Source organism: Scophthalmus maximus, chromosome 9 (genome assembly GCF_022379125.1).
Source record: "Scophthalmus maximus strain ysfricsl-2021 chromosome 9, ASM2237912v1, whole genome shotgun sequence".
Lineage (NCBI taxonomy): Eukaryota > Metazoa > Chordata > Actinopteri > Pleuronectiformes > Scophthalmidae > Scophthalmus > Scophthalmus maximus.
The window spans coordinates 17960018-17984777 of NC_061523.1; the positions used below are offsets into that span (position 1 = coordinate 17960018).

The window sequence follows — 24760 nt, forward strand, 5'->3', positions numbered from 1 at the left end:
TCCAAAACTGCGACTTCTGAACAAAACAGTTTGGTATAATTTGCCATAATGTACAAGACACAGCTGAGAATCTGTAACATTGTTTAGCTTCAACCTTGGCCTCATGTATCCCCTTCAGAGCACGCTCTGCAGGACAAACTACGTAGTTACACAATTAAGTTTTCGCAGTTTTCAATATCTTTGTTTATCCTGTAAAACTAAATTTTCGTATTGGTGCAAACATGAATGCCGATAAGGATATATCTGCGAATGGCTCATATTGGCTGATTTAAGCAGCCAACGGAGAACCGGTCCGGTTCCAATATTAATTATTTTTTGATCTGTGAAAGCAGGAAAACAGACAGCTGGAGCTCACACAAATAACGGCTGTTAAGGCAGCGAGTGAGCGAGCACAACACTGGACAATCAAGCTGATGCATCTAAACTGTAATACAGAATTTATTATTATTGATTACACCTGTTTCTTCTCCGGAGGCAGCTCAAACTGTCGTGCCTTTGCTAAATTTCAAAGGTCAACCAATTACAAAAAAGATCCGTTTCAAACATTTTGACTCGGGTAAAAACACGGAAAACTGACTGTAAAAGATGTCTGACCATTACAATGATTTGTCTGAGGAAAAAACAGCCTGGTGTTTCCCCTGTTAGAGAAACTTATTGGAATAAATCTTGAGCCTCCTGTGTTGTTAACAAGCTGTCGTTTACATCATGATGGGTTATCATCCTTTCAGTCATATCTATTGATGTGAGTCAATAGATAGTTTAACTTTTTCCAAGTTGCTGTTTAAACATGGGATCAATATCAATTAATCAATGGCCAAAACAATCTCATCTCAAGAAAAGTAAAAGTTAGTCAACACACACACAAGGACTGTAATTTAGCATTTGTTTTTTCTGATCAACAGCAGCTTCAAACAATAGAACAAATCCATTGATCCCCTCTACTTTCATCATTAATCGTTTCATTGACAGGTTTTAAACACACTACAGGCAGCAAACACAAAGTACAAGACATAAAAAAACTGACATGATTTTTTAATGAGAAATACACGAAACTGAAAAAATTGTACAAATTGAAATAAAATAAAAAAATTGCATTATTCTTATAATTTCTGGTACTTTTTTTTACATAGACTTTTCCATTATTAACCATGATCTGCTTGCGCCCACAGCGGGATCCCTTCCTTTGATAATCCATAATTACATGACGGATCGTCGCCTCAGCGGTCGAGATGGGGTTTGGTTTGTCCGTTGTGACTTGTTCCCTTCCTAAGAGCCTAACACAGGAATGGACACATTCGTCTGCCAATCTACAGAGCTCCGCCTCCTTACATGATCCGGGCCTATTCTCTGCACTACTGTGAACGAGCACTGTCAGTAGTATGAATTGGTGCCTTGTCCTGGTTGTGTATCTGAAAAGAAAAGGCAACGTTGATTTATAAGTGTGCAATCTCAACAGCTGTGGGCCAAAACGAAATTTGTTGGAAGAAGCTTCTGACTTACTTGAAAGTTGCTGTTGCAGCTGCCTGACCAGAGCTGCAGTCTGCTGCTGCTGTTGAGTCTGCTGCATCCCCTGCCGTGGGAACTAAAGCAGAGACTCGGTGTTAGAAGAAAAGACCAGAGATTTCTCCACGTGTTACCTTTTTAAAAAGTTCCAGCCACCTTTACATTACATCACCACAGACCTTTATGCAAAATGGATACCAATTTGGTAGACCGATTTCTAACATTTAATCGGTGTCCAATCATTTTTGTATGTTAATAGAATTGACTTCGTAATTAATCCATCAGTTTCCTTTATTTTTTTCAAAACGAAAATAATGTGTGGGTAATCCTGGGCCATCCTGGAAACATTAAAACCTTGATTTAAGTTGATGAGTTGTCTGCCAAAAAGCATTTCATTTAAAAACGAGATATGACTTTAGTAAAGTGTTTCCAAATTTCCCTCAATGTAATTTTGATGGGGGCATTGTTGTTCAACTTTCGAGGTTGATTTTTTAAAAAGTACTAATGTACAAACAAAAGAGCTCTAAGGACAGAAGAAACTCGGCAAGGCTATTTGACTTCATGCCTAAACCATTACTTAAATAATACTGACATAAAAAACTTGTGTTGATAGACCACGTTATACAACAATACATATTGCTGTATAAATCTTTCTGACACCGACATGTGCTTCAACAAATAAGTGCCAAAGTCTCCGACCCGTACGGTCCCTGTCATCTGGATGGGACCTACCTGCTGCGGGGGCAGTGGCTGCATACCCAGGCCCTGGTTCTGTGCCTGGCCTGGCGGCTGCACTGCTGGCACCTGCTGCTGCTGCTGCTGTTGTTGTTGTGGAACTTGTTGTTGAGGAGGAACCTGCTGTGGCTGGACCTGCTGCTGCTGCTGCTGCTGCTGCTGTTGTTGTTGTTGTTGCTGCTGCTGCTGCTGTTGTTGTTGTACTTGTTGTTGTTGTTGTTGCTGCTGCTGCTGTTGAACTTGTTGGGCCTGTTGCTGTTGTTGTTGTTGATAACCCGGAAAAAGAGAACAGTTGCTATTAGAGACTTATGACCAAGTGGAAATGCACCATGACATCACCAGTTGGTTTGTGAACTGCCATTTTGAAGCCTCTAGTTTAGCAATTTTGGCCAGCGCCATCTTTGTTTTCTGAAACCAGAAGTAACCATATTTGGAGGAGCGGGGGTTGGGCCTGACAGAGCTGCTCATCTTTATCGTCTATTTTACTCTACATAAGACAATAAAATACAAAATAGCTTTATTGAGACTATTGGAGTCGCCCTCTGCTGGTCATTCTGCATTGGCTTCACTTTCCAGACCCGGTGACTATGTCCATTTTCATATACAGTCTATGCTTATGATTTTAGATTTTAGAATTGTACTGACTGATCTGGCCAGTGGCAACATTGCAGACCTATTAGAATTGTTGTCATAAAGACTGAAATTCTCAGCCTGAGGCCAGTGACTTTCAGAACCTCCTGCAGATGATTATGATATTTTTGTATATGTTTACATTCCCTTACATTCACACTGTAAAACTTAAAAATTAACTACGGAAGTTAAAAAGCGGAACCATCCTATTGAGTCTATCTCGAGTTTCCTCTGCTTCCTCAACACAACACAGAGAGACACAACATTTAGCTTTTGGGAAATTCACTGGCAAATACAGCAAAAATGTAACCAAACAACATGAATTTTCAGAAAGTAACAAAAGTCAAGCTTTAGGGTTACATGATTAAAAAGGTAGTGTCTACAAACGGCCTCCTTTTCACTTTGCAAGTTAATCATTATAATGAGGAAACATAACCAAAACAGAGCTAAAGGCCTAGCTAAAATATGGTGATTAAGTGACATACTCTGAGTGCTTGTTGTCTGAGGTACTGCTGCTGTTGCTGTGCTGCTTGTTGCTGCTGTTGCTGCTGTTGCTGTTGTTGTTCTGCCAGCATCTGATTGGGCCTCAAGCCCAGATGGACGCCCTGGCCTCCCATGTGGCCGAGACCGTGCATGATGGGATTTTGTTGGAGGGGCTGGTGGGCAAACCTGAGGTTTACAGGGCAGAAATATGAGGGCAGGTAGCAAATGTGGTTAACATCAATGCAGATAATACAATAAATAAATGTCAACCGCCTGGAACTGGACAGGAAACACAGTGCAGCAGCAACAGCCTTCCTTGTGACATTGCACTGACCTCTGTGCATTCTGCATACTGTGTGCGTAGCCGGGAGCCTGCTGGTGAACATAGCCACTGGGCCTCTGCTGCATTTGCCTGAGAGGATCCACCACAGCCGGGTTGGCTCCAGGATGGGCGCCCTGGAAGTTTTGGTTCCCATATGAGGACGGGACTATACCACCACCTTGGGGCGGATGCTGCTGCATCCCCATGTGTGATCCATAGGTGGTATAGCCTTGAGATATGTTCTGAACAGACAGAGACAAGGTAGAGGATTAAAACTGAGAAAGAGACTGTTACCAACAAGTTGATTGATTGATAGTGTTGTCAGGATTATTTACATGCTGAATCCAAACAAAGCCCCCAAAATGCACGTGAGCCCACATGTAACTAAGTATTTCTGTGTAGATGGCAACTGTTTAGAATGCAGTGTCTTGCATGCATTTCTTAACCAGAGAAAAGAAAAGGTGACATTTTACCTGAGATGCCTGCATTGGAGTGTACGGTTGGTTGGGTGTTATCTGTCTCATCTGTTGCCCTATCATGCTCTGATTCTGAAAAGAGAAGGAACAAGTCCACAAATCGCAATGATTCAATATCCTCTGGCCGAGTAAAAGAGGACTCTTAGTCCTAATTCAATAGCAATAGTTCTCGTCTTGAGCCTAATTTGGACAAGATTTATTTCTCTAGGGGAGGTGAGGTGATTTTAAATCCAGTGCCAGAAAGAAAACTCAATGATCCACCTGTAATTTAAATCCTGTCCGAAGCAGTTCAGTGTGAAATTTAGCTTTCGCGTGAAAACAGATGGATGGAAACATTTGGGAACTACTAAAACGGTGGAAAAAAATCAAAGTCATGAGGAAAGTAAAGCCTCATAAACTCATTAAATGGGCAGTAAGTATGATTATCGTCTTCTGGTAAGCCCACCCTGCTGTGACTGCATTTTTTATATGCTATAATAGCCCATGGAATTAATTCAATCAATTCACATACACTATTCCCTGGTACTGGAAGACAGATTTACAGTTTACGTATAAATACCACAAAATAAATTAATATATTCCATTAGTAAATGCTGCAGAATGTTTAAGTCTTTAACAGACCACACACATTCTGTATTTTTCCTAAGTTTAAAATCCTGTCCACAACAATGAGTTAGATTATCAGGAATCGCAGGGAATCCTTTTTCCGACTCTCACCCATGATGTTGGGGCTTAGGAACTCAAACAGGGAATCAAAGAAGGTGTCTCTTGATCTGTCAGTGCAGACTGACTCACCAGTCTGACCTGTAGCTGGTGGCGCAGTATCTGGCTCTGCTGCATGCTATTCTGGGGCTTATAACCCATTTGGTATTGCTTGTCCATTCCCATCATGCCGGGCATGCTCCCCTGCATACTGGGCATCATGCCTGGGTAGCTGGCCCGAGCAGGCATTTTGTTCATCTGTGGGTTGCGGGCGGGTCTGTAGGGAGGTTCTAAACCGGGACCTCCTGCGGAAAAAACAACAACAAAAAAATCATGCAAACCACATTCTAAGATGGTAAATAAGATCATTATTTTGTTTCAACCAATAGGCGGTGAACTGACCTGGAGGTAGAGGCTGGTTCTGTGTGTACATGCTCATGGCCTGCTGACTGTACTGCAGCCTGCCATACGGGTGGTTCTGCATCAGCTCAGGCGCCATGTTAGTCCCGTAGCTCACACCACCTTGTGTGCGGTTCCCATAGTCCTGGTGAGGAAAAAGTGCAAAATGATAAATATATCAACAATGACTGTCAGTAAAAGCGGGTTATTCTAAAATCATTAATACTAACTGACCTCAGTCTTCGGAGCAGCAGTTTTCTTCTTCTTGTTGGATTTCTTCTTGTTGGAGTCAGTGGGCACCGCAGGCACATTCTTCTCTGGCTTCACTGCCTCCATCATCTTCTTCTCGGGTTCCTGGGAGACAGGCGTCAGGGGCTCCTCCTCTTCGGGGGGCAGGGGGAGCGGCTCCAGGTAATAACTGCGAGGTTTGGGCTTCAGGTGGGTGTGGTAGAGCAGGAAGCGCTGCTGCTCCTCAAATTTGGTGACCTTGCGGTCCACGCGCACTGTACCAAACCAGCCCCAGGAGAGAGGGGCTGAGTGTTTGAGACCCTCAAAGACATCCCAAGGAGAGATCTTCTGTTTGGTCGAAACTTGAAGGCCCTGATGGAACAAAGACACAGCAGTGTCATTCAATTTTGACCTCAATTACAAAAAGGCAGCACTTCCCATGTTTAAACATTATCACTTGTGACCAAACAGTGCAAAACTTTTGTTTCTTAATTTTGTTTCTTAATTTTGTCGATACAACATGAGCAATGTGATACGCAACTTCACTCAAGGAGCATGTGATAAATCCGCTTTACCTCCTTCTCAAAGCCGGCGATCTTGTTACCCTTCGTGTCTATGAGCGACCCCTGAGGTTCACAGGTAATGACATCACGGGTTTGCTTGGGCAGCGGCAGCAGCTGGCGAACTTTTTCCAAACTCTCCGACTGCCGATCTCCAAGTTCTTTCTGTAGAAATGAAATGGCGACACTGAAGAACAGCAGCGAGCAAAGTAATTGGCCAATCAAGACAACATTTCGTTTCACTTTTGTTGACCTGATACTTTTGTGTTTCACACTTTTGTCACAGTTTTTAAAGGCGAATATTTTGGCAGAAGAAATTCTACTGTGTGTAGATTCATTTGAACTTGTTATTTAAACTTATTTTTAGCTGATAGCTGTAATTTTAGTTATAACCAATTAACCCCTCTTCTTAATTCAGAGCTAAAAAAAGCAAGAAAAGCAAATGGTCCTTGACTTTGAAGCACAACAAAGCCTATTGGCAGAGTCAACAGTCACGAATACAGGGAAAAAATCACATAGAGCATATATTCAGACTCAACACCCCGGCTGAGGCTGAGAAAGGCATGCGGTTATTACCCTGAGCTTCTTGACCAGGTTCATGTAGGCTCTCTTATTCTCCTCCATGCTGCCCTGAGAGATACTGGACATATCAGCAGCCAGTGTGCCATTAATCAGCACACTCAACATGTCCAGCACGGTAGTGAAGAGCTCACTGTTGGAGAGAAACGAACAGAGGATTCAGGTGGATTAAGTGACTGACAATTATTTTTGTTTTAGACAAACAACTCAAGTGTCCAATTAGAGGAATAAAGTGTGGACTGCACTTTGGAATGGGGCCTTCTCTGTAGTCAACACTCACTTGTTGGACTGCATGTCCACCGTGCCGCTGCTGATGATGTCAAGGAGAAGTACTGCCCACTCGGTTGTCTGCTGGGTGCTGCGCTGCACCGTGTCAAACATACCGCCCACCTTTGTATGGAGAGGAAAGAATGTCGTTAGTGTCCTCGTGGCGTGCTTGGGCAAACACAAAACAAAGGAGATAAATATATCAATATCTGTAGACAACTTGGTAGTGCTAGTTACCAGGGATACAAATCTAGAAGGATGCAAAACTATTTATAGACAGATTTCTTTATAAAACAAAAGATTCTGCACTGAAAAGCTAATTAAAGAAAGTCTTACAAGATTCAGGCGCAGTTTCAGAGCCTCGTGCATCATCTGCTTCGCCTTGCAGTCGTCCTGGTACTGGTCTTCTCTCCAGTTGGTGACAATCTGCTGCACTTGGCTGTAGAGTGAGGTGAGAAGACCTTCCCTCTGCTCATCCTGCCCCTTCAAGCAGGTCAGCACCAGAGACAGGAAAGGCTGCTGGCTTAGCAGAGACATACTAGGGAAGGGGGGGGGGGGGGGGGGATGAATTCAATAAAGAGGAAATCATGTTCAGATGGCTGATTCATTTTTGTTTTTGTAGCTTCCACAGCCTGTGAGAGTGACACTAAATGAAAACCTCCATGCAGCCATATAGTTTACCAGACGCTTTTTATCATGTAGAAAAAAACAGAATAAATCAAATTAGCCACTTACCTTTTCTGTTTCTGTCTGTCCCTCTCCTTGCGTGAGGAGGAGCCCAGGTGCTGTCCTTTCTCCAGCTCCTCTCCAGCTGCCTTCAGAACATGGCCCTGAACTGAGGTGGGCAGCTTGGCTATCAACGGTGCCACCAGCCAAACACCTGACCGCTCTGATGAGCTGCGGATAAAAGATCAAATAAAGAAGACGAGGAGAAGGGTTTAAGTTAATTATAACCTAGAAATCAGAATTAAAGAACTAAATTTGCTCCAATGTTTGATACGAAGAAAAGAGAGAAAGAAAAATCAGTAATCTGCTATGGAAAAAGGACAAACCTTAAAATCGGCTTCATCTTGCTTGTGGTGCTGCTGTTGTTGGATGCGGAGCCGCCTTGGACTGCTGCTCCGTTGCCTGAGGGGTTACTGGAGTTCATCTCAGCCGATTTCTGAAACACCTCGATGGTTGCCTTGGCAATGTTCTCCAAGAGTGAGTAGAGCTCCTGTTGTAAAATAAATGAGGAGTACTCAGATTATTCTGCCAAAGACAACACGTTCATATTTCATCCTTTCACCTCAAACCGCAGCTTACATTGTTTGTGCTCTGCTTGATCATCAGCTGCAGCTCCAGGGACGACTGCCTCATCGTCCATTGGTCCATGTTCTATGAAAGAGAAAGGTTTACTGTTTTTATACATGTTCCCATTTTCTTATTAAAAAAACAGTTCTGAGTTTGGACACTTCACGGCCAGGTGAGGGCAGCAAATCCCCACAGTTCTGATCCAAGAAAGACAAGGTTGGTATTATTTTAAAGAGAATAATCCAAGATGTTCAAGGCCTACATATGTATATGTCTTCATTAACTCAAAAAGGAATAATTCTCTGGCTCAAACAGAAAAAAGTTTGTGTATATATTTCTACCTGTAAGATGCGTTTGATGCGCTGTCTCTGCGGGTTGTCGCCATCATCGCTGTCCAGCTGGCGATGAGGATAGCAAATGAGCTGCAGCAGCCGCTGGGCCTGAATGTTCACCAGCACTGGGTCCTGGAGGGCACTGCTGTCTTCAGACAGAGATTTCAGGCAGCGCTCTCCCACCCACTCCTGCGGGACAGAACGACAGGGCAAAGCAGGGGAAGGAGGATGAAGTGGCAGAATGTGTAATGTGAAAGTAGTCAGTAAATTACATTTGCCATCAGGAGGACCTGCATTACAGCATCTTGATTCAGAGAGTGAGACTTCAGGGACAGCGAAGCTTATAGAAGATATAGAATCATGTAGCCTCATGATTCACGTGAAACAAGCTTAAACAAAATTGAGTGGGTGACGATGAAAACAGGGCAATGGATCATTTCTCGGGAAAATAACATGTCAGAGCCTTGCTGGGTAGAAACTGTGAAATGTGTCTGAAGTCTCTTAAGGTCTCAGAGCGGTTCAACCCTCTGAGCCGCTGCCAGCTCTCTCTCTCTCTCTCTCTCTGCCCTTCATATCCATGTGGCATAAGTAACATCTGGTGCAGAAAATGATCTCATTCACGCTTTTCATACATTTTTGGCTTACTGCACTTACAAGTACCTCAGAAAAACCAAGGGGGGCTTACATGAGCGAAAACAACAAGTTTGCTGTTTCTATGCACATTCACACAAAAGGTGTGAAGACAGAAAAATGCTCCAGCACTGATAATACTGAACATAAAAAAGGAAACGTGTGCACCGGTCCTTACACCTGTCGCCCATTTGATAACACTCATCTGTATCGTCATTTTCACATTTTCCATTTCACACACGAACTGGTGTAACAGTGCATTTCATTGCCTTAATATCTTTCACCTCATTTCAGCTCATATTCTCACCTGCTGGCAGATGGTCTTCAGAACATACTTTGCATAAACATCCAAGCTGGCAGTTTCTATAGAGACATTGCGTCCTTCAGATATGTCATCAAGGCCAGCAGGCTGCAACAGTACCGAGCCTCTTAGCTCAGCATCACCTAGAACATGAAGAAACCAGTAAAAATCTGTCAGTAAGATCCAACAGTGGCCATAAAGAGAAGAGCTTTGACCAGGAAACCCAACTAATTATTGATACAGTTTTTTGGCAGGTCCTGACCTTGAATTATTAATATGACAAACATTCTTACCCAGCATGAAGACAGCTTTTAGGACAGCAAATACTGCTCCAACAACAATGCTGTTCTGAGAGGCAGCAAGAAGGTGGCGATCACAGGACGACCGAATACCAACTGAGGATTTATCTGCAAAGTCATAACACTGTTACAATATCAATCAAGTGGAAACAAAAATGAGCTGGGGGGAAAAAAAATTGGGAAAAAGATTTTTGGTTGTGTTCGCTACCTGACTTCACACCATCTTGGGGTACAGGGTTGCGCTGTGGCGTCTTGAAAAGGTGCAACAGAATCCTGCAGGTGAGTCTGGCTCCTGGCTCAGAGTCCTGCTCACTGCAGGCTGGAGGTAAGTTCAGACACATAGGAACAGATTAGACGTGACTTTCTTCCTCTTCTTCATTTTGCATAGGATACACAATCTACTACATCAAAGCCTAAAAAAATCTAAAATTAAAAATCTAAATTTAAACTTTATCCTAAATAGACCTCTTATCAGTCAGGATGAAGTGGAATTTTCATGGAGCTGTTGTCGTGAAAGATGGAGTGAGAACAAAGCATTTAACCCAAGCCAGAGCGGCTGGCATCTGAAATGTTTAGTTGTGTTATGAAATGAGCCAAACCTGACCAAACAGCATGGCTGAGTGGAGCTTTGTCCGCGCTGTGAGAAGAAAGAGTAACAGCAGGGGGTGAGAGGCTCTTCTCTCGCCAGTGCACAAAGCACATTGATGTTTCATGGACCCAGATCAAATGTACTGCCTTTACCCTCCTCTCTAACAGAAATAGTGCATTATACAGGTTGGCGTTTCCTTTCTATGAGCCAAGTTGAAATGTACTGTTCACTCATTTATAGAAATCCTCATGGGGGGGATTTTATTTATAGATTATATAGATGCTTCAAGCAGTGGTTCCAAACCAGGGATACTCGTACCCCATGGGGTATTTCTGCAATTGACAGGGGTGTATATATATATATATATATATATATATATATATGGTGCCAGTGACTGTTTTCCACAGAAAGTAGCAGAGGGTCTGTTCAAAAGGTCTTTAGATTTGTTGCTGGTCGATAAAGGTATCAGACAATAGATACTGTTTGTGCCAAACACTTAATTCTCGGTGTAATGGTGTGACTTCATCACAACCTAACTCCATCTCTCAGTCGCTCATTCACATACATTTGGGCACGTAGCTCAGGACCACAGTCACTCCAGCCAAAAAAGCTAAAAGTTGTGGATACATGGTTGAAGAAATTAACAATAAAGGGTTAAATAGCTGAAATGTCGAGCTTCTCCAACAGGGGTAGGATTAATGCAAACTTGACTAAACCGAGATTAAATATTCTTTATTTTGCACTAATTTAATTGGCAAATCACACACAGTACATAACCCTTACCTGCATTGAGGAGGGAGGGAATGGCCACACAGCGAACCAGGTCTTCTAGGAGTAGGCACTGTCTAGCAATGAGAATTGCTACAAAGGTTGCCAGGGAATCGTGAAAGGACAAATCGCTAACCTGAAGGATACAAGAGGCGACTTTCAAAATAATGCAATAGGATGAGATGGTAAAATGTAGTATTGACATATATGTCTCAAACGCAGCAGTGGGCATCAAAAACCACGGTGTCCAAGGATTAGATAAAATTGTTCAATAAGCAAGGTAGAGTGCAAAATAAACAACTGGGAACTTACATCTACGTTACACAGCAAATCATTGAAGCCGCAGTTGCCGTTGTTAGAGGAGCAGCAGAGAGCCTTGAGGATACCGAGCCACTCGGCACTCAGGGAGCGGCAATAAGCCGTCAGCTCCGCACAGAGGATCCCGATATCGTTCACCCTGGAGGAACACAACACAACATCAACCACAGTCCCAACCATTAGTTAAAAAAACCCCAAAGCAGTCCGAGACAAACACAGACGCGACATAATCGTAACAAGAGTAAAACACCTCTCAGGGTCTCGGTGGTCCACACACACATCCATGAGCACATTACAGACGAAACTGTAGCGGTTGGCCGGGCTGTCGTTGAGGATCTTGCCCACCATGGAGTGGTTGAAGTTGTGGGCCGACGGGTTGGCGATGGCCTCCATCATGAACACGGGATCCCAAAGCATGTTGGAGTCTGACGGGTCGATGTTGCAGTAGATGGAGTTCTTCACTTTGGAGCAGAACTCACTGGACACAGCAGAGAGTAAAAGGTAAGGTTGGTGCTAAAAAGAAAACAACTAGAAATGAACAGTTGCTGGATTTGCCTGAAGGACACTGGGATGAAAATAAAACAGAAACTAAATAAAATAAAAATGTGTAGATGTATAGTGTACTATACTATTCAGTTTGTGTGTAGTTAGCTGCATGAAAAATTCCCTTTTCCAAGACAGCTGTTCCTGAGGAATCAGTCAAAAGTTTTTTTTAAGGAAAAACATTTTCAAACAGTTGGAGATTCGTTCGTACCTGAAGATCTCACCAAACTTGTTTTTGAGGTGACTGCAGGAGGTGTAGAGATCATACAGGTAGGCCAAGATGCAGCGCTCAGCAGACGAACAGTCTGCTGGGTTCACGCCTGATTTCACCACAATGCGTAACCTGTGAACACATTTACACACATGATCCACGAGCAACTACCTCAGCTACATATCTCAAGTGTATTCGCTTAGCGTTAAGCCTGGAAACTGGAGGAAACAGCCAGTCTGGCTCCGTCTGAACGTGACAAAATCCTCCAACCTCTAAAGCTCGGTAATTAAATCATTATGTCTTGTATTTTTAATCCATAGAAAATGTGGTTCAAGGCTGGCTATGTGTCTGATATTTTCTTGGCCAGGACAATACACATCCTAGCGAAAAACCCCAGCACAGTTAACTATTAAAAATTATTTTTGAACAATTTTTTTTGAGCATTAGAGATACAATTAGGAGGCTTGTGTTACTTTCTATGTTAATGCCTACATAAAAAAATACTTTAAACAACTTTAATTTCAGTTAATTTCACCGTAAAGATGAAAAAATCCAAACAGTACCAGGAATGGGATATATAATTCTATTTTAGGGATACTGTTGGCAAACGCCACAGTTCATAAATCACATACCCATCAAAAACTTGCGCTGTCTGCTCAGGATTGAGAATGAGGCAGGAGTGGTACCTCCTCAGCACAGCGACAATACACAGACAGAGGCTGGTTGTGTAGCTGCCCACCAGGCTGGACGACTTCAGCAGCAGCTCGGCTTCCACCAGACTCAACTCATTCAGAAGCTGCAAAACACACAAATGGCGACAATTAAAACGAGATGTATCTGAATTTAGCCATGTTTCAATGATTTTAGTTAAGTTGGCCGTACCTGAATAGCAAAGTCTATGAGGCCACTAATGTTGAGGGAGTACTCCATGAGGTCAAAGATGAACTGGATGTGCTGGACTAGAGGCAGGTGATAAGACATCCCTAAGGCAAAGCTGGTGATCTGTTCCAGCACATTTCTGGACACCTGCACACAAACAAATTATCAGATGATCATTAACATGTAAAAAACCCACAAAATTTCAAACCTTGACTATTGAGGCTACATCCTGCTGCTTTAACTATATCATGTGACCATTCGCGTTCACTGAGCATGTGCGTGTCGGTGTAAACAGGAAGTAGATTGTCAACTCTCCAGTTGGTTACTTACTTCAGAAAATACTAGGAGCAAGAAACCCCAGTGGTGAAAATTAAGATGAGGGGTTTCTTCTCTTGGACTGATGACAAGAAACCCGCTCTTAAAATAAGTATTTACAACATTTTGAATTCACCACGGGCACTCTCACATCTGTCAATTAAGTATGAAGCCACAGACACATTAGTTTATCTTTGCATAAATACAGGAAGCAGAGAGAAAAACAGCCTGCTTCTTGTCTTCAAGTTGAGAGTGTTATTGATTCTCTCATCTCACTCTTAGCAAGAAAGAGGGAAACCAACACAACCATAATGCCTTTGGAAAGTTGATCTTACATATGAAACTGACAAATTAACTGACAAAACAGGGCAACTCCCTGAACACTCTGAAACAAGCTTTGGAGTTCCTCTTGAGAGTTGTTGAATCTGTGTTAGTTTCATGCAGACCTGCTGACCCAGGGACTATTAGCCAGCTTGAATTGAGGGCACTTAAAATGCAAATTAAATGATACATCATTTTCAAGAGCTTTATGCTTTATAACCTATGAGATATTGTTGACTATATTGCATTTGGGATCAATTGAATTCTCGGTTACAACCTGGACTATCTAAAAATTTAAATACATTACGTTGTGCTGAGTTACAGCCATCCGAATGCATTATCCATTCAAATCGTATTCAGACATCTCACGAGAGAGAGATCAAATTATACTCAAATTACGTTTACATTCAAATGAGGCACCTTGGGAGCCCACTTGTCTTAGGCTGCTAGTATTTGCATTAATGAACCCTGTTGCTGCTGAGGATCTCTGGTTTCACCTGCGAGGTGACCTGATGCTGGTCAAAGTGGGAGAGGTGCTGGAATTTGGAGAAGATATCCTCTGCAGTTGGAAAAGCCTCCGGCTTACTTCTCTTCCTCTTTTGTCCTTCCTCCCCTCCTGTGTATGTGGGAAAGGGGGAAAAAAAAAAGAGAGATGAGGAAAAAACTATGAGAGGAAACAGTAACTCTGGACTGGTCAGCGGTATCCTTTCCAAGTCCACCAAACAGGCCAGCCGTGAAATCAAGTTCAACTCACTGGCCTGTTATCTTATTTCCAGCCTCCTTCAATTTGAAGCTTTACTGCAAAACACACTGTGATAAAAGGAACTTAGAGTAAATCAAAATGGTACTTTTTCATTTTTGAGAAACACAGTTGTGAGCTGAAGGTCATCGGGAGCCGACAGGCGTGTGCTTAGTTGGCACAAAACACTCCAATCTATGCAATTATAACTCAGAAAACCTTAAAGCACCTTAATAAGGTCACATGTATCTGAGATAAAGTGTCTGTGAACAGATGAGAGCTATTAGCATAGAAATTGGGTGGAAAGAAGACTGAGAAATGCAACCCCTCAGGATCGACATGGAAAGAAAAAAAAAGCTTGTTCTCTTAAGAAGAGCAAGAGGAAGGGAATACAAATGAAAAATATTCAAAGAGAATATTTCTTTGTAGGATAACAGCTGGATTGGCCACAGCAGGAAAGCGAGCAGGAAGTGTGTGCGTGAACAATGTTTTACCAACATCCAAGCATGATAGAGCTCATGCTTTCTACGAGGCAAAACATTATATTTAATGTTCTACCAGGATTATTCTACAGACAGCAGCATGAAAAGAATTGACTCAATAAATTTGGGAACATGCATAGAAATGTCAAGGCAATTTAAATGATGAAATAAAGTTGATGAAATGTAATTTTAAACGGGAGCTGGCAGCCAGACAAGCTGCACACCTACAGCTACAGTAATGTAAAAATATCAGCCTAATGGGAGACATAAAGCAATAAAAATAAAGCAAGAAATGCAGATAAAAATTGCGTTACCGGTCTCTGCTGTGCTTTTGCGGTTGAGAACCTTCAAGATGTCTTTGGTGATTTTCTTAATGGTGTGTCGAGCTTCATCTCTCAGTTTTCCCACACCATACAGGACCACTAACCGCTGGTTGCACTCGTGGCTGGCGCTTTCCTCCTGAAGACAGAAAGACCGAAACACCCTTATAGACTGCCAACTGTGGGAACCTGAGGAACTCTATGGTTCATATGTCCATTTCAGAGAATATTTATTCATTTAACAAGGCAATATTTGTCTTTAAATGAAAATTAAAGTTGAAACGAACAAGCTTGCCAACTTAAAAACAAAAAAAAACACAAAGGAAAAGTAAATTGTTAATATAAAGAGATAATGACCTTCATAAATGCTTTCCAATAAAATGTTTTGATAAGAGTTTTAAAAGACACTTTATTCTTTACGATACCACTAAAATGCACTATACACTATATTTCATGTATCAGGAATGGCACTTTACTGCTCTTCCACTCAATATATATTGAGTGGAAGAATATTCTGTATGAAACATTTGCTGATCCATAATATCTTATAAATGCAACTTGCTGGGATTTCTTTTTAAATGCGAAATCATGAGTGTTCTCACCTGAGGAATGGGGAAGTGCGTGGCGTACTGAATGTGCCGGGGTTGCTCGTACAGTTGAGGGAATGCCGGGTCCATGCCCTTGTCTTTACAGCCGGCCTTGCTGTCCTGCTCCGGAGCTTGCTTCTCTGGAGACGGGCTGCCCTTAGACTCGCAGTGCATCGGAGGAGAGAACATCTGCAAGAGAAAATCCGAGTCCGAGCAATGCCGAAATGTCAGTTCCAAATTATATTTATTAATGTGTCATAGCAGGACACTAAAAACTTGAAATACTGTGTTTACCTCATCAAAATTAGCACTCGAGTTGTGGTCGATTTCCATCGACTCCGAAAGGCCTGCATCCTGTTGAATAAACCGTACTCGCATGTTAACTTATTACACTGCACTGTTACACAAAAGACTCATCACACAACACCAATGAAAGATGCCTCCCAACGTACCTCCATCTTGACACTGCTGCCTGCCTCTTGCTCCTTGCGCTCTGAGTCATCCGAGGGCTCATCGCTGGGGGATCGTGGGCGCGGTAGGTGGGAGTCAGATGCCAGGTCACCGCGGGAAATGAGTGTGCACATGTAGATGTTGTGGGAAAAGACGTCGTGACGGATGAGCTCACAGAACAGGAGCACCAGGTTGGAGAACTCCACTCGTTCACTTTCATTCCCCGGCTCCGCTGCGGAGGAGAGAAGAGGATTTGAATAATTCAATAGCAGGTTTCCCTTGCCAAAAAAATTATAATAAATATGCACTGGGTAATGGAATAAGAAGCAAAGTCAAAAAGGATATAGAGTTCCTCCAATATTATACCGAGATCAAGTTGGACACATTTGAGAATCACAGCAGCAGAAAAAGAAATTGAGAAAAAAAAAAAAAGAAAGACTCACTCAGTGTGGGGGCCTGAGTATCAAGGAACTGCAGCAGAACATCCTGAAAGACTGGTAGAGTGGCAGCTGAGAGGGAGCCGGATGACACAGAGCCTTTCTCATCCACTACCTCCGACTCACCACACCTCTGCAAACACACACAGCAGACAAGACAAGACATAACACACAGCCTTTGAGTGCTCTGCCGTGTAGAGGAGCAATATCAGCTGTGGATTTGCAAAAAAACAAAAAACTAAAGAACTAAGCAGATCAATATTCAGACACGACAGTAGGGTTAATGAGACTTAAGTCAGTAGTTCCCATGGGGTCCAAAAATTTATCTGAAAAATAAGGGATAAAAAGGAAATAAAAACATAAATTTCTGCTGATAATTTTTATTAATAAATCTCTTCAGGCCTCCAAAAGTCATTTAAATCAAAATGTGAGCAGGAAAACTGAACTGTTCATAACTCATAGGCACAGTAAGGCCCAAACTTGTGACGTACAAGCGGAAGTCAAATCGAGGCTGGGAACCAATAACAGCCTCATGAAGTTGGTCACCCCTACTATTGTGGGAAAATTATTTTGGATATATGGTAAACAAGAAGGAGATAGAAGCATGTATCAGAATTCAGCTGCACATGGTTGCGTTTCTTACCTCTGCTTCTATTTCTGCCTGCCTCTTCTCCAGCAGCTTGGCCACCACCATGGCCCTGTGTCGGCCAGAGCGCTTACAGCACACCGCCCATTCACAAAGCAAGGTCACCACGGCGTCATCATCTGGGGACATCTGGACAGAAGTATGCTCGATGAGACAATGCAACTAAAAAACAGAATTGCTTGGGGGCCGAAATGTATTATCTGAAAATGACATGGTATAAGCATATAAACCTTATCACTCCACTTTTCGGTTGTGACAGATTAAAAACAATTTGCTCAACATTATTTTATCTTTATAAATTGCAGTGTATAATGTTACGTGTTTGTGCATAATACAAATCTAGAGATCCTTACTTCATGGCCATCTTTACTCTGGCCGGACCCAAAAATCCTGTTGTACAACGAATCCAGTGAGTTGTTAAAGTCAGACTTCTCAAAGCTGTGGTTGTCTAAAACCTCCAGAGTGTGAAGAACCCTTCCGATGGTGAACCCTGGCAACAGATAACAAAAATAATCTCAAACACTGAGCATGTTTCCCTCCCACAAACCTCCTTATATCGGCTGTCGGCAGGTGTCTGCAAGAGATAAAGGAACAGTTTTCTTACCCGCTGTGGTCTCCTGGCACTTATCAAATGACCACCTGAACTCCACCGCCTGGCCTCGCTCCTTAATTTGCTCCTCGATTTCTCTCAGCTTTGTACGGACCTGTGGTGAAAGACGGGTTCAGAGAACATTTATCCTGTCATCTGGAAAACAAAAACAACCCCCAAAATCAATGGAAAAATCAGCAGGGTGGTTACATAAGCCATTGCCAGAATATCCCCAGCTGTTTTCAGCAGCTTTATTGGGAGACAAATATCTCCTACCACCTGGTCCTTTCTGTCGAATTATGTTTTATCTTATTTTACCTGTATCATAAATTTCTATGTGCCTGGATTTGTTTTGTTCTGTTGTAATGTATCCTGTTTCATCATGTTTGTTATGGACTTAAAAAACTTAAATTGCAAATAAGGAACACCAACCAAGAGGCTTTTGTGCACCAAACTCACACATTTACAAGTGTCTTGAAATTAACACAGGAAAGAAAGAGCACTCTATAAATACCGATGGAGCTACCTGCTGTGTAAAGGCTGTGTTGCCTCCTGGCATTGGTAAGTTGGATGTGGCAATGGGCAGGAGGTCCAGAGGGGAGCCGGTCTTGTTTCTGCTGTCTGTTAGAGAGTAATGCCACACCAGGGCACTGGGACAGCACAACACTATGCTCTGATGTGACGAGACCGAGACACAAACAACAATGGAAAGAAAAGATGTAATAGAGGGATGATTAGTCTAGTCATTTGCACAAGCATTTTCAATTTATCAGAAAATAACAAAAAAAAGTGTCAGATATCCCATGTTTAAATCATACATCAGTCCAAAGTAAAAGTATAATACCTGTAACATGCAGCTGAGGCCAAACACCAGAGGCCTGTGCTGAGGGCAGATGTAGAAATCTGTGAAGGGCGTCTGGGGCTGGTTCCCTCCTGCTGGCTGGGAGGTCGGGGTTGGGGGAAGGGCGTTACCTTGCTGCGCCAAGATGCCATGTGCTGGATGTCCTCCTGTGCTGGGGCCTAGGCTCCCGTCGCTTAGCAACAGGTTGAGGCGGCGTGTGCAGAAGTAAGCCAGTCTCCGTGACAAGTAAGCCGACTGTACAAATTCCCCTGAGTACTGCAGGATGGAGCAGAGATTCACAGCATTACCCACAGCACTCAGAGTCCATTAACATCAGTCAGCTTTGGAAGCAGAAACAAAGTGAGAGGCCGTGGGTCACAGGGGCCACTGTCAGTAAAGGTCAACACTGTCAAAAGGCTGTGGATGGAGACATTTAACTTGGTCCATGATAAACTGTTGGCAGCTGTAGATGCCAACGGTTGTTGTAATACGGAGCAGCTGGTGTGTGCAACTGGGCACAGATGTAAGAATGTTAAGTAGGACTGTAAGTTTCGCAGATGTAATCCATCAGTGCAGGAGTGATGATGTGAGACTGATGTACAGATGTTGAGATGATAGTGAATGGATGAGAGGGTATACCTGTAGTAAAAGGGGGAGGAGGAGTCTGAGAAGCTCATCTTCACCAGGTCGAACCTTCTCAAAGCACTCCAGCACCCACGTCAGAAACTCATGTCTGTCTAACATGCCATCCTGAACACAGAAAAAAATCACATGTACATCTTCAACTCAACTAGCATTAGAACAGGATAATTACAATGTGAAATGTAAACATGCAGAATTAATTCATGGATTCATTAGATTGAAATATGCAGTGAACTCCATCTTCTTCAAAGAATCCAGTGGGTCAAACAACAGAAAAAGTAATCCATTACTAATTCCTTTCCTAAACAAATCTACCCAAATGCAATGTGATTATTTTGTTTGTTACTCAGAGAAAAAAAAATCATAATCATTTGATGATTTATGTTGTTGAAGTATTTGTTTACAAGATGCGTGTTTTAAAGCTGACATGGGCAGCATTTTCTCCAATAAGCAGCGTCTTTTTTTAAATAGTGACTTTTCAGCAACTGTTCAAAGAACGGACCTGAAACATGAACATTGCGAGCTTCTCGTTGTATTCCCACTGCTTCATGGCCGTCTCCACGTCAGCAGGAGTGGCCGGCAGGGGTGAGCTACAACCTTGACTGGGAAACTGTCTGTAAAACTCGGCCACCTTCTGAAGCTGCTCCCACAGGTACTTAGTAATGATCTGGGTCCATTCTACACACACACAAACACAAGGACACAGAAAAATCAATTTCAAAGCAAAAGACAAATCTAATGACTAGAAACACATATTTTAGTCACACAATCTAAGAACAAAAGATGACCTACATTATAATGTATTTTTGGCCAAAAGCATCAATGTTTCTTACAAAAAAAACTTGTGATTACCTTAATCACTTGCTTACCTATACAGGGATCAATGACATGCCTCTTCTTGACTTTAGTTTCTGTGATGGCTGCATGATACGCACAGGTCATCTTGATCATCCATGCTGAACGCATGACAGGGACTGAGTACTTGGCCAAGTATCCAAAAACCTCCTCCTTTTTGCTAAAGATGGGAACCTGTGACACGAGCAATGCATGTGAATCAGTAACAGCACAAATAACAAACATAAAAAGAACTTTGCCATAAAACAAAAGTCCATAGCAATTTATTATTTTTTTATTAGTACAAGAGTAGGGTTCTTTTTTTCCAAAACAGCTGACAGTACAACACATTTTAAAAGGATTAAACTGTGCTAAAATTCAGTCAAAATGCTACATAAACATGAGATAAACCTTCTAATTACATATAAAAATGCACTGATATCTGTGCATTCTGCAGTATGAGTACTGGGCGATATCAGCCTCAAGTATATGAAGTATATAGCTACATTAATTGCTTTTTAGCAACTGATATGTGTGAAGTGCGTTCAGAATGTAAATAGTGGAAACCTGCAGGAAACACACAAAACAAAAACAATGCACAGGAGACGGATGTGCAAAACATTGCAGTAATAATCCAGCTAATTCAATCTCAGTGCAGACGGTGAGATAACATATGTTCAAAAGAGATTTGTCAGTCAGACATCCCACCAGTTCGAGCAACATAGAGATCCATTGTTTAGTAAAAAGGAAGGATTTTAGTGGCGAAACACCGCGGTCTTACCTTTTTAGCCAGCTGTGTTAGGGGTTTAGTCCCAGCTAAATCCGTGAACCAGTTATTGATGGAGCTCTGGGACCTCGCCGTGACAAGCCAGAAATTATCCTTCTGGTTGACCTGTGGCTTACGCTTCCCCGTGTCTGGGAACGTGTTGTAACGCAGCTTCTCTGCGATGATGCTGCTGAAGTTGGAACTGATCTGCAGAGCGTTGAGCGGGAAACATGTGAGGGCCAAAACAATCACGAGCGCCGGAAGCATAAATACAACAGGTGATGCACGGAGACGCAAGGGGGTCCGTACCTTGGAGGGGTTGAAGTTGACATTCTTGGCACTGCCGTGCTCATCACCAGACACAGCTGGCTGGTTGTTGAATCCTTGCTTCACATTCAGTGCAGTCAACTCATCCTGAAGCAAACACAAACACACACACACACACACTTCAGTGCATATTCCCAGCAGGCCTGTCACGATAACGACTGTTTGTTGCACGACGTTTTGTCCCCGGAAGTGATTGCGATAAGCAACATCATTTTAAGAACGGCGAGCTTGCAGCACAGGCCTGCTGGTCGTTGAGACTCTCGTTTAGGTCCCAGACCAAAAACAAGCCAATTTTTTTTTTTCAAGACATGATGCCTCTGGAGAAACACAAAGAAACCCATGTGTTCTGACGTTTCATAAACCGTACGGACGGAGAGGACAGACGCAGCGAGTCGTCGCCGAGCTGTTGTTGACGTCGATTCTTTTGTCAACAAACACGCCCGTAGACAACATGGATGTCAGCGAGGAGGTCAATCGAAACACAACTGAGCTCATGTTCATGTATCTGACCTCGAGTCGATCGCGGAACTGTCGCGACGGGCCTCGTTCTCAGAGAAGTAAAAGCCACCAGTGTCTATCTGCAATCTGTCTGAATCCAGGACCAGCTAACATATTAGCATGGGAGACACTCGGGGTGTGTTGGGGGCAGCGGAGGGACCCACACCGAGTGTCCCCCACCCATTATTCGAGGCATCTGATCACCCTAAGGGGATTATTAGACCAGGAGGCGGCGGCAGCACTCGTCCAGGCCGAAGTCCCGTTTTACAGATGAGCACAGACGAGTCGGGTTTAGACGAGGGGCACTCGTACACACCACCGCGGGTTCGCTAGTGTGCGGCCGCCTCGCTAACTCGTTTGGACCCAAAACATGGGAGCTAACGACCCGCGACGCACAAAGCACGAACACACAGAAAGAACTGTCCACGTCGATTGGTAACTGCTATTTTTTTTATTTCGTCGCAAAGATGCATGGGTCGGTTGTAGTTTACTTGGCCGGGGCTAGCATCCGCCCGCCGACCAGCTAGCTTTAGCGAAGTCCGCCACCGGAGCGAGCCGGTTGTTTTCCCGAGCAGCTAGCTAACAAACTGACAAGTAGCTGCTGCTCATTGTTGTTGCTAGGCCCGAGTCGCTCGGAGGGGGCTAGCTGCTGTTAGCTCCTCGACTCCGGGCTTTTCTTCCCCCCCCCACCCCACACCCCCCTCCAAACCCCCCCGTCCCCCGTCCCCGTCCCTGCCTCTTTCCGACCGCGCATCGCACACGTCTGACCTCTTTTTGTTTCGGATCCTGAGGATAAACGTCCGGAGGGCCGAGGCGAGGCCGCTTCAATGGCCGGTGCTCGTAACTCAGGATCCCGAAAGCAGCCATCGTCCAGCGGCATCACAGCCTGGGCTTTCCTCTTCCTCAGAGACCGAGACCGAGCGACGACCGAGCGAGCACTTCCGCCGGGGAACTTCAAAATAAAATCCACGGAGAACAGGCACCGAGCACTTGCGTTGTTGACACCACTTCCGCTTTGACGTATCCACATTTCTTCAACAACAACAACAAATACACGAGTGGTGGATATATTCATTGTATAATTTTTCTCTTAGGATAATGCTCTTTTACTTAAAGTCAGTACTTGCTTTTTAATTTGCTTTTCTTCTGATTTTGATTTTATTTACTTGACATACAATTATAAAGTACTTTTACTTTTTAATTACTTTTTTTAAAATTGATTTAATGGTAGACCTGCTCCTCTGCAAGAAATTGAGTTTAGATAATAACACATATTATAAGATCACAAAAAACAAACCACAGTCTTGTCTTCTAAGCAAACAGGCTGTGGCAGGAATGGTGCGTCTCGGTGTCTCTTTTTAATTTTACAAACCGTTTGCAGCCCAAAGGTGTAAAATTATTAAATATGTCACCTAAATAGCAAAGATATAAAAAAAGATCGAAAAAATAATATTAATTTTTTGAGCAGACCCTTTTTTTTCCTCTCATCTCCCTTAATCATCTTATTACCCCTAAGATTTGGATAAAAATGGTATTAATAATCTAATATCAGATAGAATTATATTTATGTGAATGCCTGTTTTTCTGTATAATGTCTGCACTTTTAATTTCTGTAGCCTACTTTAGATACATTTCGTTGATCGGTGCTCTTAAAATACTATATTGAATGCAGTACCTGAAATATAGTTTTTCACACTCTGCTATGTTTACTTTTATGTAAGTAAAGGATCTGAATTCTTCTCCATCCATAAAATTGACAATAACATCAACAATTTCTGTGATGTTCAAAAAAATGCAGCTCCTCATTGATATAAGGATGAATAGAGGGAACATTCTGGGTTAAAATAAGGTTTAAAAAATGATTCTGTAAAATGATTTTCAGAAATAGAGAGAGAAGTAGGTGAATTCATGAAAAAGACTCAATAGCTGTTGTTTAACTTATATTTATGCATACATTATATTAACTGTGAGGTTACACAAAGACTGCTTTTGTGAACGTGACCACAGATTCACAGCAGAAAACTGTGTGAAACTCAGTACTAAACTTTCTCACGCTGTGTGTCTCGAGTACAACGTTCTCGCTGGCTCTTCTTCTTCAGATGTGAAATCAGAGCCAGATGTGTGAGCATCTGTGTTCATACAGCCACATGTATTTCTCATGCAGAGGTTTTACAATGGGTCAAATTCAACATCTGCCATGTTATTTGTGAACATCATTCCACCAGTTAAAAATCTGAGTTGATTCTTTACTTGCATAGTTATGGTTTAGGGCTGGATTATCAACTAGAAAACCTGACAACTCCAATGGATCTGAATACTCCTCATCCATAGTACCATGTCTTATGTAATATGATATAGACCTTAATTTTGGTCCTGCTTTAGTCACTCTTACTGTTTCTGTGTCAACGTTGTGTTAGGATCTCAGTATTTCAGTTTTGTGCATAGTCCCAAATTATGTTTAATCTAAATATCACAGCAAACTGTGTTTTTCCAGTTCAGATTATAATATGCGACGGTACAGTTTTATACATGTATTACATAAAAAGAAGAGCATATCAAACATTTCCCCACAAACATACTATATATGCACACATCACACATCATGTTTAGGAGCAGACAGTAAAGGAGGCAATTAGCTGCAAACTAAGATTAGGTTATGTAATGTGGTTGCAGCACCCGAGGTCAACCCTACAAAGGAATACAAAGCCTCTGAGTTTTTTTTACCATCTGATAAGAAATACTCATCAGCAAGTGATGACAAGTAGGTGAAGGCAGAATTGATACTGAGTCCACTTGTAAGTGAACTGTTTATTTTTTTTTGTCTCCCACACACACTTATCTGTGTTGCACTGCGTCACTTATTGTTGATTTCACATGTCATTTTAACCTTTAACAAGGTTACACCTATAAATGCTGATA

General features: G+C 42.6%; 1 protein-coding gene across 2 annotated transcripts; it reads right to left on the reverse strand.

Annotated features, from left to right (window-relative positions):
• Positions 1-1015: 1015 nt before the first annotated feature.
• Positions 1016-22775, reverse strand: med12 (mediator complex subunit 12). 2 transcript variants are annotated; one of them, XM_035649731.2, is made up of 43 exons: positions 22610-22775; positions 21326-21430; positions 21032-21223; positions 20286-20445; positions 19919-20094; positions 19414-19524; positions 18778-19050; positions 18460-18606; positions 17949-18048; positions 17698-17834; positions 17342-17473; positions 16705-16831; positions 16264-16493; positions 16106-16165; positions 15827-16000; positions 15219-15363; positions 14181-14299; positions 13051-13194; positions 12801-12964; positions 12169-12300; positions 11665-11892; positions 11409-11553; positions 11112-11232; positions 9948-10058; positions 9734-9847; positions 9447-9583; positions 8519-8698; positions 8190-8261; positions 7937-8100; positions 7620-7781; positions 7221-7422; positions 6898-7007; positions 6615-6750; positions 6054-6203; positions 5485-5850; positions 5254-5395; positions 4954-5156; positions 4147-4221; positions 3686-3915; positions 3354-3537; positions 2236-2493; positions 1501-1582; positions 1016-1409 (listed from the first exon to the last, which is right to left on the reverse strand). In XM_035649731.2, the coding sequence occupies exons 1-43, from the start codon at positions 22706-22708 to the stop codon at positions 1372-1374; spliced, it is 6537 nt and encodes a 2178-aa protein (XP_035505624.2). In that variant the 5' UTR covers positions 22709-22775; the 3' UTR covers positions 1016-1371. The 2 variants fall into 2 exon arrangements, with proteins under 2 accessions (XP_035505624.2, XP_035505623.2); XM_035649730.2 differs by having other exon boundaries at positions 4945-5156.
• Between the last annotated feature and the right edge of the window lie 1985 nt (positions 22776-24760).